At 40.3% G+C, this 15,861-nt stretch overlaps 1 protein-coding gene across 1 annotated transcript; it reads left to right on the forward strand.

The window, feature by feature from the left end:
• Nucleotides 1–9,388: 9,388 nt before the first annotated feature.
• On the forward strand, nucleotides 9,389–11,128 carry HRG_09178 (reverse transcriptase (RNA-dependent DNA polymerase) domain-containing protein; the record flags this gene model as incomplete). Its single annotated transcript, XM_044867649.1, has 5 exons — nucleotides 9,389–9,639; nucleotides 9,986–10,036; nucleotides 10,082–10,371; nucleotides 10,437–10,587; nucleotides 10,657–11,128. The coding sequence occupies 5 exons, from the start codon at nucleotides 9,389–9,391 to the stop codon at nucleotides 11,126–11,128; spliced, it is 1,215 nt and encodes a 404-aa protein (XP_044716909.1).
• Nucleotides 11,129–15,861: the final 4,733 nt, after the last annotated feature.

Genomic DNA, 15,861 nt, shown 5'->3' on the forward strand with positions numbered 1-15,861 from the left:
GGTATATAAGCAAAAGCGAATTTTAAATTAAGGAATTACGTAAGACTACGTAATAGGGGAAGAAGGAGTATAAGGTAGGATTTTCAACAGAATTTATTAGTAGTGTATTAGTATATAGAAGAGGTGTTAAAGTTAATTTTCCTATCTATCTACTATGGTATGCTGTCTTATATAGACAATTATAGCTAAACGGAAGAACCTTTCGGGACCAGATTTAGGCTGCCGTATAGCCCTAAGACTAGGAATTCCGTGATACCTCGAGTAAGTCTAGAAGTGTCTTGGTTCTACTAATATTCGTGTTTAAAGGAGGTTGGTCGTGCTGGTGTTCTTAAGAGGTCTTAGCTAGTATTCTAAGCTAGCTCTGTTCCTTCGATTCCCGATTATACGATAACCGGCAACCCGTTTAATGCATAATAACATGCAAAATAACGAGCGATTCTTGCTCTATAGGATGAAAATTTGTCTATAATTAATATACTACTTATTGGCTTATATAATCGGGAGAGTATATTATAGCTGCTTTATTTATAGTAGGAACACCGTTCCTTATAACTATAATTTATATACTCTTTACTAATTTATTTATAGTAGTATATATATAGGGTAAAAACCTAATATAGGAAAACTATTCTTATACCTTAATAGGATATATAAAAACCTATTCTTTCTTAGGAAAAAAAAAATCCTTAGGTATATACTAATAGAAAAACCTATAGTAGGAAAAATCTATAGTTATAATAATTATTTATAGGATAACCTTATATAAGGTAAAACCTATTATTGCTAGGAAAATCTTAATAGATAAAAACCTAGTAAATATTTCTCTAGGAAACCTAAAAGGAAAAACCTAGTAGGGAAGATATAGAAAGTATAAAAATATCTAAAAACCCTTTTAATTACTTAGGAACTTATATTAAGGATAGACCGTCTCTAAATTTATAGAGTAATCTAGGTCTTAATTCCTTCGTAAAAATATTAGCTATATTATCTTAATTTAATATAAAAACTCTAATTTCCCCTTCTCTTATACTAGTTCTAGTATAGTAATAGGCTAATCTTATATATTAGACCTTTTATAAAATTCCGATTTTCTGCTAATTTAATAGTAGTAGTATTATCCGTTAAAATAGGAGGTATAGTATTAAGAATCTTAATAGATAGATCCTTAGTAATATTTTTAAAAAGCATATTTAAATAAACAGCTTCTTTATTTGCCTCCTTAGGCTAATATACTTTTTATTTAGTATAATTTTTAAATGATTATACTAGAGCTTAGGACTTTATTTTAGGCTATATAATGCTTTCTTTAGCTTTGCTTTAATTTAACCGGTTTTATATAGGTCTAGGAATTTAGTTAATTTAATTCCTTTAGCTCTATAAGCTAATCTATATTTTAAATAATATTCTTTAAGAGCGTATTCTTCGTAGCCTATAGGAAGATCGATATATACTTCGCTATCTATATCGGTATATACGAAGGCATTTATTATATCTATTTATAAAGCTTCGAATTCGTAGATAATAGCTAAAATAAGTAGAATTCTAATAGATTTAGGTCTAGCCGTAGTCGAGAAGGTATCTAGGAAATCTAAGCTATAGATCTACTTAAATCCTATATTACGAAACGGGCTTTATATTTTATTATATTATAACTATCCTTCTTAATAGTATAGACCTAGCGGCTCCTATAGCCTCCTATCCTTAGGGAGGTAGGAAAATTCTAAGTTTTATATTTAATTAGCTAGATAATTTCCTTAATTATAGTATCTTTCTAAAATGCTATTTTAGGGCTATTTATTGCCTGTTTATAGGTCTTTAGAATTTTTAGATCCTGATTTTCTATACTAGCTAGAATTAACTCTATAAAATCGTAGTTTAGAAATAAATTAACGTTAAGGTATTCGATATAGTTAGAATCGAACCCTTCCTTCTTAGGTAATTCTACTATTTTACTAGTAGTAGGAATAGGATCGTTATTTAGAGACTCTTCTTCTTATAGAGGCGAGGACTTTTATCTCTAGGTTCTCTAGTAGCTTCCTCTATAGGGATATAGCTTTCTAGCTTATCTTTATTCGGAATAAATTAAAATCAAAGGTATTATTACTACTAGAGATTTCTAGATTTTTATAAATTTATTTTCTAGTATAGTAATATCTCTAGAGATAGTAATCTTTCTCTTAGAAAAATCCTAGATTTTATGCATTTTCTAAATAGCTTACTATTATTCCTTAAAGCTCTATTATCTAGCTTATCTTTAGGTCTTTATTCTTATAATATATAAGGCTTCGAAGGTCTTAATTTTATTTAAGGTCTCGAAGGGTAGTATTATATTATCCCTCTTTCTATAGGACTTTTAAATCCTATCGTAGAATGCAGTGATCTATTATATAAATAGGTAGCTATTAAAACAGCTTCTCCCTATAGATATTTAGGAAGCCTAGTAGTAAATAAAAGAGCTCGTACTTTTCTAATATAGTACGATTTATTCTTTCTATTCTACCGTTAGATTCCGGCGTCCAGGAGGACTAGAATTAAAGGTATTCCTTCTTTTTCGTAATAGAGCTTTATTTTATATATAAATTCTTTAGCATTATTAGAAAATGCTTCTCTAATCCTAGTATTTTTAGGGTTATTTTCTACCTATTTTTAAATTCTAGGAACCTATCTAGAGCTTCTCCTTTTTCGAAGAAGGTATATTTCTAGATATTAGGTTCCTACGTCTAGGAAAGAAATATAATAGTAATATTTATTATAAGTAGGCACTTTAATTAGCCTTAAATATCTAATACTATTTTTTTAAATAAGAATAAGACTTATACGAAGGTTGTTTATTAACCTTATTCGTTGCTTTAGCTCTAATATATATTTTATATTGCCTTATTTTATTTTCCTCTTCTAAAGGTATTTTTATATCCTTATTATATCTTTTAATATTTCTAAAATAGCCTTACTATTTATATGCCTAAGCGTAAGTGCTAAGTATAAAAATCTATATCCTTTGCTTTTAAAGACGTAATAAGGATCGATTAGCTTTCTAATAAAGGTTCTATAGGAATATAATATAATTTATTTCTAAGAAATCCTTTAGTAAGGACCTTAGCCTTATTATCTAATAAAAGGACTTTATTTCCTCCTATTAAGGCATAGGTATTATTAAAATAAGATTAGGATAGTATATTTACCCTAATTTAGGTATATAAAAGCAGTCTTAAAGGATATACCTTTTTACTATAGGGAACTTAAATACTAAGTCCCCTTTCCTTTTACTAATATAAAGGAAGCTTTTCCTAGTAAACTTTAGACTTAATTTCTTTATAGTTAATAAGGAAATTCTTATTAGATACTATATGCCTAGTAGCTCCGGTATATATAAAATCAAAGATCCTTTTATTCTTATAACTAAAAATCCTCCTTCTCTTACCTTTAAGACTAATTCCTTTATTCTAGGAATTAAGGCTAGAGGTCCTAAAGAGAGTCTTTATTAGCTTCTACTATAGGGATTTTATAGAGGTTAAAATTACCTCTAAATCCTTAGACGTTTATATAGGTCAGGAGCCTAGAAAGGTCTATAAGGTCGATATCTAGGTCTATATTTTCTTATAAAGCTATATTTAAGACCTTATTACTATCTTCCGAATCGGACTCTAGCTTAGTAATTCGAGCCTTCCTTCTTATTAGTAGTAGAAATACTACTAGAAGGGATTTCTTCTTAGAAGAAGAAGAAGAAGATTTTCTCTTCTTAGAAATTCGAGTCCTATCGTCCCTTTTCCTTTATTTAATACCTAATAAGCAGGAGCCTTATTTAGGTATAATTTATAATAATTTACTATAAAATGCCCTGGTTTTTACATTCCTTATAATAAGGAGTATCTATAGAATTATAGGATTTCTAAGGCTTCCTTCTAATTAGAAGGCTTTCTCCAAGATTTATCTATATCCTCTATTCTTCTAGCTTCGTCTAAAAGACTAGCTGTTAGGGATTCGAGGGTAAACGCCGTAGAATTATACCTAAGGCTCTACGTAATATTTATAATATATTCTAAATTCCTTATTAAGGCAATTAAGAATCCATGCTATAAGGATAACTTCTAAATTTCTATATTATAGGATTTTAAATCCTCGTAGATTTCTTTTACCTTATAAAGGTATTTCTTTAAATTAGAGCCCGGGGACTAAGATTAAGAGCTGCTTTATAAGTAAATAATTCGACGAGAAATTCGACGGATTATATAGCTTTATAAGCTTATCCTAAGTAGCTTTAGCATTTATTAAATGCTTAATTTATATTAAAGGGCTATCTTTAACTTAAAGAAAAATCTAGGATAAAGCTTCTATAGTCTATATAATTTTCTTGCTCTAAGGTAGCGATAAGCTTTTCCTTAGTAAGGATCTTATCCTTATAGTCTAAAGTATAATTTAAATTTCCCTAAGTCTAGAGAATTTATATTCTTTCTATCTACCTATTTTATATAAATTGGTATTATTTCGTTTATAGGGATCGAAGTCTAGGCGGGAGTCTAAGAGCGTAGGAAGGTAGAAAAAGTCGTTAGGGGGATTTTCGAAAGGAACTTTAATCGGGTATTTCGACAAGGAATTTCAAAGGTATAAGTAGTTGATTTCCCGGCTTAAAAGGAGCAAGCCGGGCTTATAACCTCTTAAGGTATATAAGCAAAAGCGGAATTTTAGGAAATCAAGGAATTACGTAAGACTACGTAATAGAGGGGAAGAAGGAGTATAAGGTAGGACTTTTAACGGAATTTATTAGTAGTATATTAGTATATAGAAGAGGTGTTAAAGTTAATAATTCTCTATCTATCTACTAGCGGACATGCTGTCTTATATAGATAATTGTAGCTGAACGGAAGAACCTTTCGGGACTAGATTTAGGCTGCCGTATAGCCCTAAGACTGGGAAATTCCGTGATACCTCGAGTAAATCTAGAAGTATCTTGGTTCTACTAATATTCGTGTTTAAAGGAGGTTGGTCGTGCCGGTGTTCTTAAGAGGTCTTAGCTAGCATTCTAAGCTAGCTCTATTCCTTCGATTCTGATTATACGATAACCGGCAACCCGTTTATATAATAACATGTAAAATAACGAGCAATTCTTGCTCTATAGGATAAGATTTGTCTATAATTAATATACTACTTATTAGCTTATATAATCGGGAGAGTATATTATAGCTGCTTTATTTATAGTAGGAACACCGTTCCTTATAAATACTAAAGTTATAGATAAGCTAAACTAGCTTCCTTAGCTCGTTCTATTTATCTAGCTCTAACGGACTATCTTCTCCTTAGCTTTTATAGTATATAGTACGCTTAGTACCATAGTCTCCCTATTAATATAGATGCCTTATAAGGTGATATAGTAGTTAGCTACCTATACTTTTAACTTTAGCTTTAAATCTAAGCGTTAAGCGCTAGTTTATAGCGGTATATATACTTATAGGTATAGTCTAGAGCCGCTATCTTATCTTATAAGCGTTAAAGGGCCTTATCTTAAAATACTCTTACCAGCGCGCGCATAGGATGGTCTATCCTCTTATTAAACTAAGGTAAGGTATGGGGAAAGCATTTAGTAGTAAGTATAAGGAAGCTTATTTACTATACCGCGCTTCCTTTACTAAGGCTCTTATATAAGTCTATAGCGCTTCTTATAAGATAAGCTATAGATCCTAGGCCTCGATATCCGTCTTATCGGCCGGTCTTAATCCCTTTAAGAAAGCGCGTCTAAGACTATAGAGTCCGCTTAAAGCGGTACTTAATTAAGTTAAAGTATAAAGATACTCCGCTAGCGGGCTTACCGCTTTAAGAGGTACTAGTAGGTTATAAAGTACTTAAGGTTCTTATAGTTTATAAGAACCTTAAAGCCTTATAGCTCTAGAGCTCTACTTACTATTACTTAAGGTAGCTAATAATCGCTAGTATCTCTTTATTATTATAGGAACGGTATTCCTACTATAAATAAAGCAGCTATAATATACTCTCCCGATTATAAGCTAATAAGTAGTATGTTAATTATAGATAAAATCTTATCTTATAGAGTAAGAATCGCTCGTTATTTTATATATTATATATTAAACGGGTTACCGGTATTATATAATTAGGAATCGAAGAATAGAGCTAGCAGAATACTAGCTAAGACCTCTTAAATACTAGTATAACTAACCTCCTTTAAACATAAATATTAGTAGAACTAAGACACTTCTAGATTTACTAAGTATTGTAATTCCTAGTCTTAAGCTATACGGTAGCTTTAATCTGGTCCCAAAGGTTCTTCCTAATATATTATAAAGATGTCCGCTAGTAGATAAATAAATTATTATTTAACACCCTTATATACTCTAATATATTACTAATAAATTCTATAAAAATCCTACCTTCTTCCTATTATATAGTCTTACGTAATTCCTTATTTCTAAAATTCGCTTTCTATATACCTTAAGAATATAAATAGCGTAATTCTACTACTAAGGTTAGCTTATAAGAGTAGAACGCTATTAATAACTTCTACTTATCTACCTTTTAAGAAAGCGTTCCTTTAAGTACCTAGCTACTATAGTTTACTTTAACTAATATAAACTAGTTAAAGTCCTACTAAAGTAGTACTAGGGCTTATAAGAATAAGTATTAAGCGTATAAAACGCTCGTTCTTATATAGGCCCTTAACGAAAAGCGGTCTATTTCTTAGTAATCTCGTTTAAAAGCATTATAATATAAGAAGCCCTTAATAAATATCCTATAATAGTTCATGAACTTAAGGAAGCTCTATATACCTATTTATATAGTTAGGGCCGCTTAGTCCTAGATCGCTTAGATCTTTATAAGATCCGCTTATATACTTATACTTATATAAATAATAAAGCTTAGGTACTTAACCCTCTTAACCTTAAATTTATACTTATTTAAGTTAAGTGAGAGCTTATAAAGTTAGAGGCGCTTTAAGACCTCTATACTTTCTATATATAGTCCTTATAAGAGCAGCTTATATAAATAGGATATTATTTATATATATAAAAGCGAACTTATTAAGGAAGTTTTAAAGTATATTATTAATATAATACTAAAAGGTAATAGGCGCTCTTAAGAGGCTAAGGGCGTTATAAGCTACTTAAATAAGCTATAGCGTATATAGAACGCTATCTTTTACTTATTACCCTCTAGATCTATACCTTATAAAATACTTATTTTATATCTAGCTTTATAAACTACTTTACCTTTAAGAGGTTATAGAGCGTATCTAAGATTAAGGGGGGTAGCGGTCTAGCCTTATAATTACGTTTAGAGCCTATAGTTATAATAGAACTGTCACGACCCTGGGCGCCGGCGTAGAGAGCCAGCGCAGAACCTCACCAGTGTCACGTGCCCAAGCAGCATCGTGCCCACGCGCGACCTCGTGTCTATATAAGGGCCCGCTCGGTCGTGTAGTCTAGTCTTCCTTTCTTGCTCCTTAGCTTTGAGTCTTTGTTCATAGTGCCAATACATCTTTATAGCCGTCAAGGCTCGTATGTGCCTGGCCGTAACACTACTCAAAGCTCAATAAGATCGCTTGCCAGCGATTAAGCAAATAGGCACCGAGCTTTCACGTCACACGCGCCTGACGTAAATCCAGCGCATCCGTTCTGACCGTTCCGACCAAGACTCCGACCACCGACCAAGTGATCCTCAAGGCTGAGATCACGTCCGTTCCGACCAAGACTACGCGTGTGTGTAGCCGTCCGACCAACCGTTCCGACCAAGGGATTCGTCCCGTCTGACCTCCGACCGTCCCTGCTCGTGCAGGCATCTGACCGTGATTCCGCGTGGTATCATTTCCGACACCTATCACCTCGCGACTATGATATCCGAGGAAGCCCTGCCCTCTGATCAGCCTCGCCGTTCCACCCGGCTTGCTGGCCAAGCCACTGAATCCGAAATAGTAGCCATGGCTGCCCCGAGCCCCAAGACGCTCTCATCCGCGAGATGAGGAACAGATTGCGGCCTTAACGGCCCGTCTAAATGAACGCTCTCTGTCTGTTGAATCAAATCGACAGCACCGGGAGCCCTCGACTGCTTTGCCGGCCCAAATGGCCCGGCCTTCCGACCAACAGGCAAAGCTGCCTGGCCTGTTTTTGCCCCCTTCCCAGAGGGCAAGAACCCCGAGTACAGCGACGCCGCCAAATCGCGCATCAAGGCCTCCGCGACGTTCTCAGGAAAGAAGGACGAGTTCCATTCCTTCATCCTGAGCATAAAGAACAAATTTGACGAAGACGTACGAACCTTCCGGACTGAGAACAGCCGGATGGTCTGTCTGTATAACCTGCTCGAGGAAAAGCCCGCCGAGCACTTGAAACCGCTTCGCCTCTGACACTCGACCCTTCTCTGGAGTGGCAGAGATGATCCAAGCCCTCGAGTCCGCCTATGGCAATCCGAATGAGCTTTCCGAGGCTCTTGACCGCCTGCAACGCCTCCAGTTTACCGTGAATGGGAAGACCGACATTGTGGACTTCCTTGCGGAATTTGACTACTTAACTGCGACCGGTCGTGTGCCTGAGGACCAGATGAAGCATACCTTGTGGCAGCACATCCCGGCCAACCTAGATAACAGCCTCTTGACCAAGACCCGTGACGAGTCCGTGACCTACGAGGTTTTCTGTGGGTTCATTAAGGACGCTGTCCACTGCCAGAAGAGGAGTATGAGGCAGACACAGGACTCCCGCTCTTCCGACCGATCTCGCCGCGCGCCGACTAAGACTGCTCCGACTACCGCCAAGACTCCGAACAAGACCGGCTCGACCCTATCACCTCGCGTGATGCTGGCAGAGCCTTGACCGACGATGAGAAAAGGGTCCATTGGGATAATGGCACCTGCTTTATTTGTGGAAAAACAGGGCACCTCTCGCGACTGTCCCGACCGCACCCATGCTGTCTCCCGTGTCGCCTCCGTCCCTGTCCCTGCCAACGACTCTGATCAAGATTCGGAAACGAATAGGACCATCACAAGACTCCTTGATGGTCCCTAAGGTGTCTGAATGGCGAGTAGGTCTAGCAAGTCATTCACTCTGCCAAGTCAAGTCCAAGTGGATGGTGTGAGCTTACCTGCCCGCTCCTCTGTGATACCGGAGCCGAAACCCGTTTGCTGGTTAGCCCAACCTTCGCCCAGTCCGCCGCCCAAAGACTCGGGCCCAGATTAAGGAGCTCCCGAGTCGGATTCCCCTCAAGACTTCCGTGGAAAGCCAGCCGGCTATATCCAGAAACAGCTGGTCGCCACTTTCGTCATCGATGGCCGTTCGTTCGCAAACGAGACATTTGATATAGCTGAGTGTGGCCATGATATCTTTATCGGTCTTTTCTGGATGCGGGAGAAGCGCCTCCTGTGACTGCGCCGCCCGACAGATCATCTGGCCAGATGATCTTCCTGCCCTCGCCAAGTTCTCCCCGACGATCCAGCTCTCGTCAAGCCCCGCTCTCGGGTCGGATCGACCCTAAGATCCAGGCCGACGCTGAGAGGCGGAACCGCCTGCTCGAGAAAGAGGAGAAACGCTACCGGATCCTCCACAAGAACTGGCGCCGCTCTGATCAAGCTCCTCCGGCCTCTGTCCCGACCCCGTTACCGACTCCGTCTCCGTCGTTTCAGTCCAAGTCTCCGTCTGCCAAGAAGTCTGTCCGTTTTCAGCTCACGACCGCCCCTGCTACCGACTTCGTCTCCGTCGCCTCGGTCCAAGCCTCCGAAGATCAAGCCTGATTAACGCCCTGGTCTGCCAAGTAGAGTCTCACGAGAGATTCGAACAGTGGAACGAACTCGAACCGTTGATGCCCCGGGATCCAGTCCAGCTCGAGCCAAGCTCCGGCCTTGACCAGACCGTCCCTAGTGCTCGAACCGTTGCTAAAGTCTCCCCGGATCAGAAGACCTACCAGGGACAAAGCATTCCGTTCCCTCAGGGAGAAGACCCTGAGCATGTTGCTTGTGTCCGTAGTCGTCTACCGCCCCAGCTCACCCATCTAGAGGGATTCTTCTCGAAGAAAGAGGCCCACACCCTACCTTCGAGCCGACCCGGTCACGATGTAGTCCTAGAGCTTGAGAAGCCTCTTTCGCCGACAGGACCCCATCGTACCGCACGCCCGTTAAGTATCTGCCTCTAGAAAGAGACTGTCGATCACCTCCGGAGATAGACTTCATCGAGCCCGATCCGAGTCCGCACGCCGCTTCTGTCCTCTTCGCTCCGAAACCGAACACGACCGCCCGCCGCTTCTGCATCGACTACCGTTGGATGAACGATCATCTTAAAAGTCGCATCACGCCCGCTCCGTCCCTCGAAGGTACTGCTTTCGGTTGCCGTGAAGCTCAACGCTTCACGAAGATCGATGTGATCCAGGCCTTCCACCGTCTCCGCATGGACCCTGACTCCAGTATTTGACCGCCTTTCGCACCCGTTTCGGAACTTTCCGCTGGAAAGTCCTCCCGTTCGGTCTGAAGGTAGGTCCCGCCTGGTTCCAGCAGTTTATCAACGCGCAGCTTCACGATCTCCTCGACCGGTGCGCCAGCGCCTACGCAGATGACGTCCTGATCTACTCGGATAAAGAAGACCACTGGAAGACTGTCAAGAAGTGATCTGGCGACTCCATCAGGCCAACCTCCAGGGAGACATCAAGAAGTCTAGATTTAACGTGACCAAGGTTGACTACCTCGGCGTTCTGCTTGAAGCCGGTGTGGGCCTTAGTGTCGACCCTCGGAAAGTTCGATCGATACAAGACTGGAAGTTTGAAGACCTCCGAGACCGCACCGCGATCCGATCATTCGTTGGCCTATGCAACTTCATCCGTGTTTTCTGCTACGCCTCCGGGTGGCAGAACCCTGAACCGGTTGCTTAAGAAGGATGTTGCCTTTGTGATGGGCCCGGAGCAACGCGAAGCATTTGATCAACTCAAGCGCCTGGCTATCGAAGCCCCGGTCCTCGCCTTCTTTAGACCAGAACTGCCGACCCGACTGGAGACCGATGCCTCCCGGAATGCCACAGCTGGTGTTCTATGGCAGGAACAGCCTGATCAGACCTGGAAGCCCGTTGGATTCTTCTCTAAGACCATGACCCCGGCCGAGCGAGCCTACCCAATCCAAGATCGAGGCTCCTCGCCGTCGTACAGAGTCTAGAGCACTTCTACCCAGAGCTCTTAGGCCAGAAGTTCGATGTGATCACCGATCACGAAGCCTTAGTCCATTTCTCTACGAAGCGCCTGCTCTCGGTACGACAGATCAGATGGTCCGACTTTCTCGCCCAGTTCGACATCCGTTTCCTCTACCGCCCCGGTCGACTGAACGTAGTCGCCGATGCCCTCTCCAGGAAGACAGCGGAGCTCCCTACCGTAAAGCCCGGGAAGCCGAGGAACGCACGGTGACCCTGATCCCTCCGGAAAGGCTAGGCTTCGCGACCGACTCTCTAGACCCTACGGCCGCCGGCAACCTGCCCCCTCAGAACTTTAGTCCCGAACCTAAGCCTACTAGACCATTAGTTCTGAGGGCCACGAGTGCCCTACAGACCCCAGAAGACCGAGGGATACAGCAGACGCCCGATCAAGACCGCCCAGAACTAGACCGAACTCGGTCCCGAAGGGAGCCGAACTCGTTTCGTTGATCCGCCAAGAGACCTCCTCCAAGACCTCGGTACCCATGGAACACACCTGGTCGTACCAGCCCAGACCTCAGACAAGCAGACGTTTCTTCAGACCGCGCTCATTCGCGAAGCCCACGAACCCCAGATCTTCGCTCACGCCGGACAGAACAAGGTGATCAAGCTGCTCCAACGAGACTTCTACTGGCCAAGGATGAAGGAGGATATCCGTCGTTATATTCGGAACTGCCACGACTGCCGCCGCAACAAAACCCCTCGAGACAAGACCCCTGGACTGCTCCATCCACTGCCCGTACCGACCTCTGTTTGGGAGCACGTCGAATGTGACGGAAGGATATGCCGAAAGACCGTTACGGATATGACTATGTTTGGACCTTCGTCTGCAAGCTAAGCCGGATTATCGCCACGCTCCCAGGAAAGAAAAACGATACGGCAGAAGTCTTAGCTAGCCGCTACTTCCGCTACCTCTATCGTTTCTTCGGTATGCCCCTCGTATGGATTTCTGACAACGCTGGACAGTTTATTTCTGCCTTCCTCGCAGAGATTAACCGGCTCACGGGAACGAAGCATCGTCATGGAAGCTCCACACCCTCAGACCCAGGTGTAGAAGTTACAAATCAATACCTAGATCAAAAGCTACGATTCTACGTGACGAAGCATCAAGATAACTGGAGTTCCCTGCTGCCCGCCCTCGACTTCGCCCATAACTCGTCTTGGCACTCTTCCATCGACATGGCACCGTTAAAAGTAGCCCTAGGCCGAGATATCCGGAACCCCTGTCTGCCCCCGACTGACAAGACCGCTGCCACCGGACCCGCCGCCAGAGCTAGGGAACTTGCGAACCGCCCAGAAACCCAGGGAAGCCGCAGGGAATGCTCCCGCCGCCGCTCAAGAACGTCAGAAGGAACAGGCTAATAGGAAACGACGACCAACCGACTTTGCCATCGGTGACCGAGTTTTTCTCAGCAGGAAAGGCTTCGCCACGAACGCTCCGACTACTCGGCTAGATAACCAATGGTCAGGTCCGTTCGTAATCCTGGAAGAACGCGGTCATAGCTACGCTGCAGCTGCCCGAGTCGTACAAAATGAAGAACCTATTCCACGCCGACCGTCTTCGAAAAGCAGCCGATAACCCCTTGCCCCAGCAGATCCAGTCACCTCCGCCACCCGAGGAGATCAACGGAGAACCCGAGTGGGAGGTTGATCAAGTCCAGCAGTCTCGAGTAACCGGTAGGAGTCGACGACTGGAATACCAGGTCTTATGGAAGGGATGTGACCTGATGAGACCTGGTACCCGGCTAGGAATTTCCGTAACGCACCAATGGCATTGAAGATTTTCCACGATGAACATCCGGACGCAGCAGGCCCACCCGTCAACCTGCAATACTGGATCGAATGTGCTGCAGCGGAGGAGGGCTGCGAGGAACGAGACGATGACGACACAGCAGAGAAAGCCGTGAAACCAAGAACCCGCCGCCACGACTGACTACCTTGATACGCATATCAAGGCCTTAGACGGGGGGTAGTGTCACGACCCTGGGCGCCGGCGTAGAGAGCCAGCGCAGAACCTCACCAGTGTCACGTGCCCAAGCAGCATCACGTGCCCACGCGCGACCTCGTGTCTATATAAGGGCCCGCTCGGTCGTGTAGTCTAGTCTTCCTTTCTTGCTCCTTAGCTTTGAGTCTTTGTTCATAGTGCCAATACATCTTTATAGCCGTCAAGGCTCGTATGTGCCTGGCCGTAACAAGAACTATATCCCCCTTAGTTTATATATAAATAAGACTAGCGCTCTTACTTTAAAGCTACTTACTTAAATAAAACCCTTATTTAAGAGGTCCTTAGCGTCTTCTTTAGTATTAGTAGCTCTATATATAATATACTATATAGCAGTCTAAATAGTATAGGTAGTTTTTACCTCTTCTTATTAATATAAAGTACGATCTTATAGTTTACCCCTAGCATATAAGTTAAACATCTACTTCCTAGGACTTAAATAGTAATAGGAGGTTATAAAGCGCTTTAGTATCTACTACTATAGCTTAAAGGGCGACTTTAGCTTCTTTATTTAAAGGGCCTTATTAATATCTACTAGGCTAACTACGTAGACTATAGTATTAGCCGCTGCCTAGCCTTACCCCCGCTCTACCTATTATATAGTTCCTATAAAGATAGAGGTAAGGACTTTTATATTAAGTATAAAGCTCATGCGCTTAGTCTTATACTTATAAAACTATCGTTATAGCGGATCTACTATTATATAGGCCTAAACTATAGCTTCCTTTAGTATAGAACTAAGTATAACTTTATATATAATAACTAGGGTTCCTAAGGATTAAGGGAAACTCTAGTTAGTAGATTATATAAGCTATAATAAGCTTAGTAACCGTCGACCTTTATAGCTAGCTATATAATGCCCTAATTACTATACCCTCTATTATACCTAAGGCGCCTTTACTTACCTTAAAGCGATCTTTTTTACTAGTACTTATATCTCTTATATAAGCGCTTTATTAACTAGGGCGTAGTACTAGTAGCCTATATCTATAAGGGCAGTAATAAGTAAGGAGTTATTAATTATAACCTATATTAAAGTAGGCTCCTTTTTTATATAAGCGGATAATTCTTTCTTTTCCTTTACTAGTATTAGTAATTAAGGCTCTAGAGCTTATCTTTACTCTAGAGCTACTTTTTTTCCTTTAAGCTTAGGGGGGTAAAGTCCTTCTTATTATCTAAGGTAAGGAGCGGTTCTATCTTTACTACTTAAACCGTTATAGGCCGCTTAGCTAAAAGGAAGGAGCATTTTAATATAAAGTATATAGACGCGCTATAATATAAGTAGCGGCCGTTAGCCTTCCTCTTCTTAATTTCCTCGCTTATTACTTACTTTGCTCGCTACTTTAAGTATAAGGTAGTATAAGGGTAGTCGATAGCGTCTTCTTATTACGTTTAGCCTAGTCTATATAGGTAGCTAATATTAAGGTATCCTTATTTATATCGATAGCTAGTTATTTATCTTATAAAGGAGCGGTAATCCTATCGCTACTATATAGCGTGCGCTTATGAGCTTCTAGAAACGCAGCGTTTACTTATAGCCCTATACTACCTTTATTAACTAGCTTATATACTCGCTATAGTTAGTAGGTATAATTATAAGGATAAGTAGCTCTTATAGGGCTAGCGTAATCGAATTTTATAGCTATATAAGCTTCGCGCTATCTTCTTATACTATAGTCCCCGCTACCTATAAGAGTATCTCTTTAAAATTAAGAAGGAATTTACTAAAGGTTTATTTATCTCTCTACTTAAGGGTCTATAGCCTATCTTATGCCTTCTCCCGCTCTTATACGTTGCCGAACGTATATATAAGGTATTAAAGAAGTCTTATAGGTCGCGTTTACCCCTAGAGTAGGTAGAAGCGTACGTAGGTACTATTTATAGGATAATATTAATAAGCTATATAGAGCTCTTTTATACGTAGCTAGCCTATATATATAGGATCTAGCCCTTTATATATAACTATAAAGCTTAGGCTATAGCCTAAGCTTATAATCTATAATAGTTAAAGACTCTTATAAAAACGCTAAAATAAGTCCTTAATAAGGTATCTTATAGCTAAATAAAACAGTATATAGCTATTATTAAATAAGATAATACTAAAATAAATTTATAGCGTGTTTTTATTACTCTTATACTCCTATTACTATTATATTAAAGTTTCTAGCTAGATTTACTAGAAAGTATAATAGAATTTCTCTTTAAGTACTAATCGTAACGTAAGCTATATTATAAATCTAAACCTAAAGCTACTCTTTTTATATACTATAGCCCTTTACTAAATTAAACGAGCCGCTTATAAGTAAAGTAGTTATAGATATTATAAGGAAGAAAAGGAATAATAAGAGGGCTTATACTAGCTACTTATCGTAATTATCTACGTAAGATAGTATCGCTAGCTATCCTATTACCTAGAATATATTAAGAAATCGCTAATTATACTAAAAGGTATAATATAAGCGGTATTAAAAGAAGGTAAAGATATTCTAGGATCTTTAAGCTATTTAACGTTATACTTAATCTTAAACTCTAGAAATACTTTTCCTTTTACTATTTAATCTTAAATTAAACTATATAGATAGTTTACTAAGTCTAGAGAAACTTAATATAGTAGGGAACTTAGGCCGCGGTTAATATAGTATACTATCTTACTTACGCGGCGTACTTAGGTTAGTTATCTTATATAGTTTCTTAATATAT

Source organism: Hirsutella rhossiliensis (genome assembly GCF_020360975.1).
Source record: "Hirsutella rhossiliensis strain HR02 chromosome Unknown scaffold00012, whole genome shotgun sequence".
Taxonomy (NCBI): Eukaryota; Fungi; Ascomycota; class Sordariomycetes; order Hypocreales; family Ophiocordycipitaceae; genus Hirsutella; species Hirsutella rhossiliensis.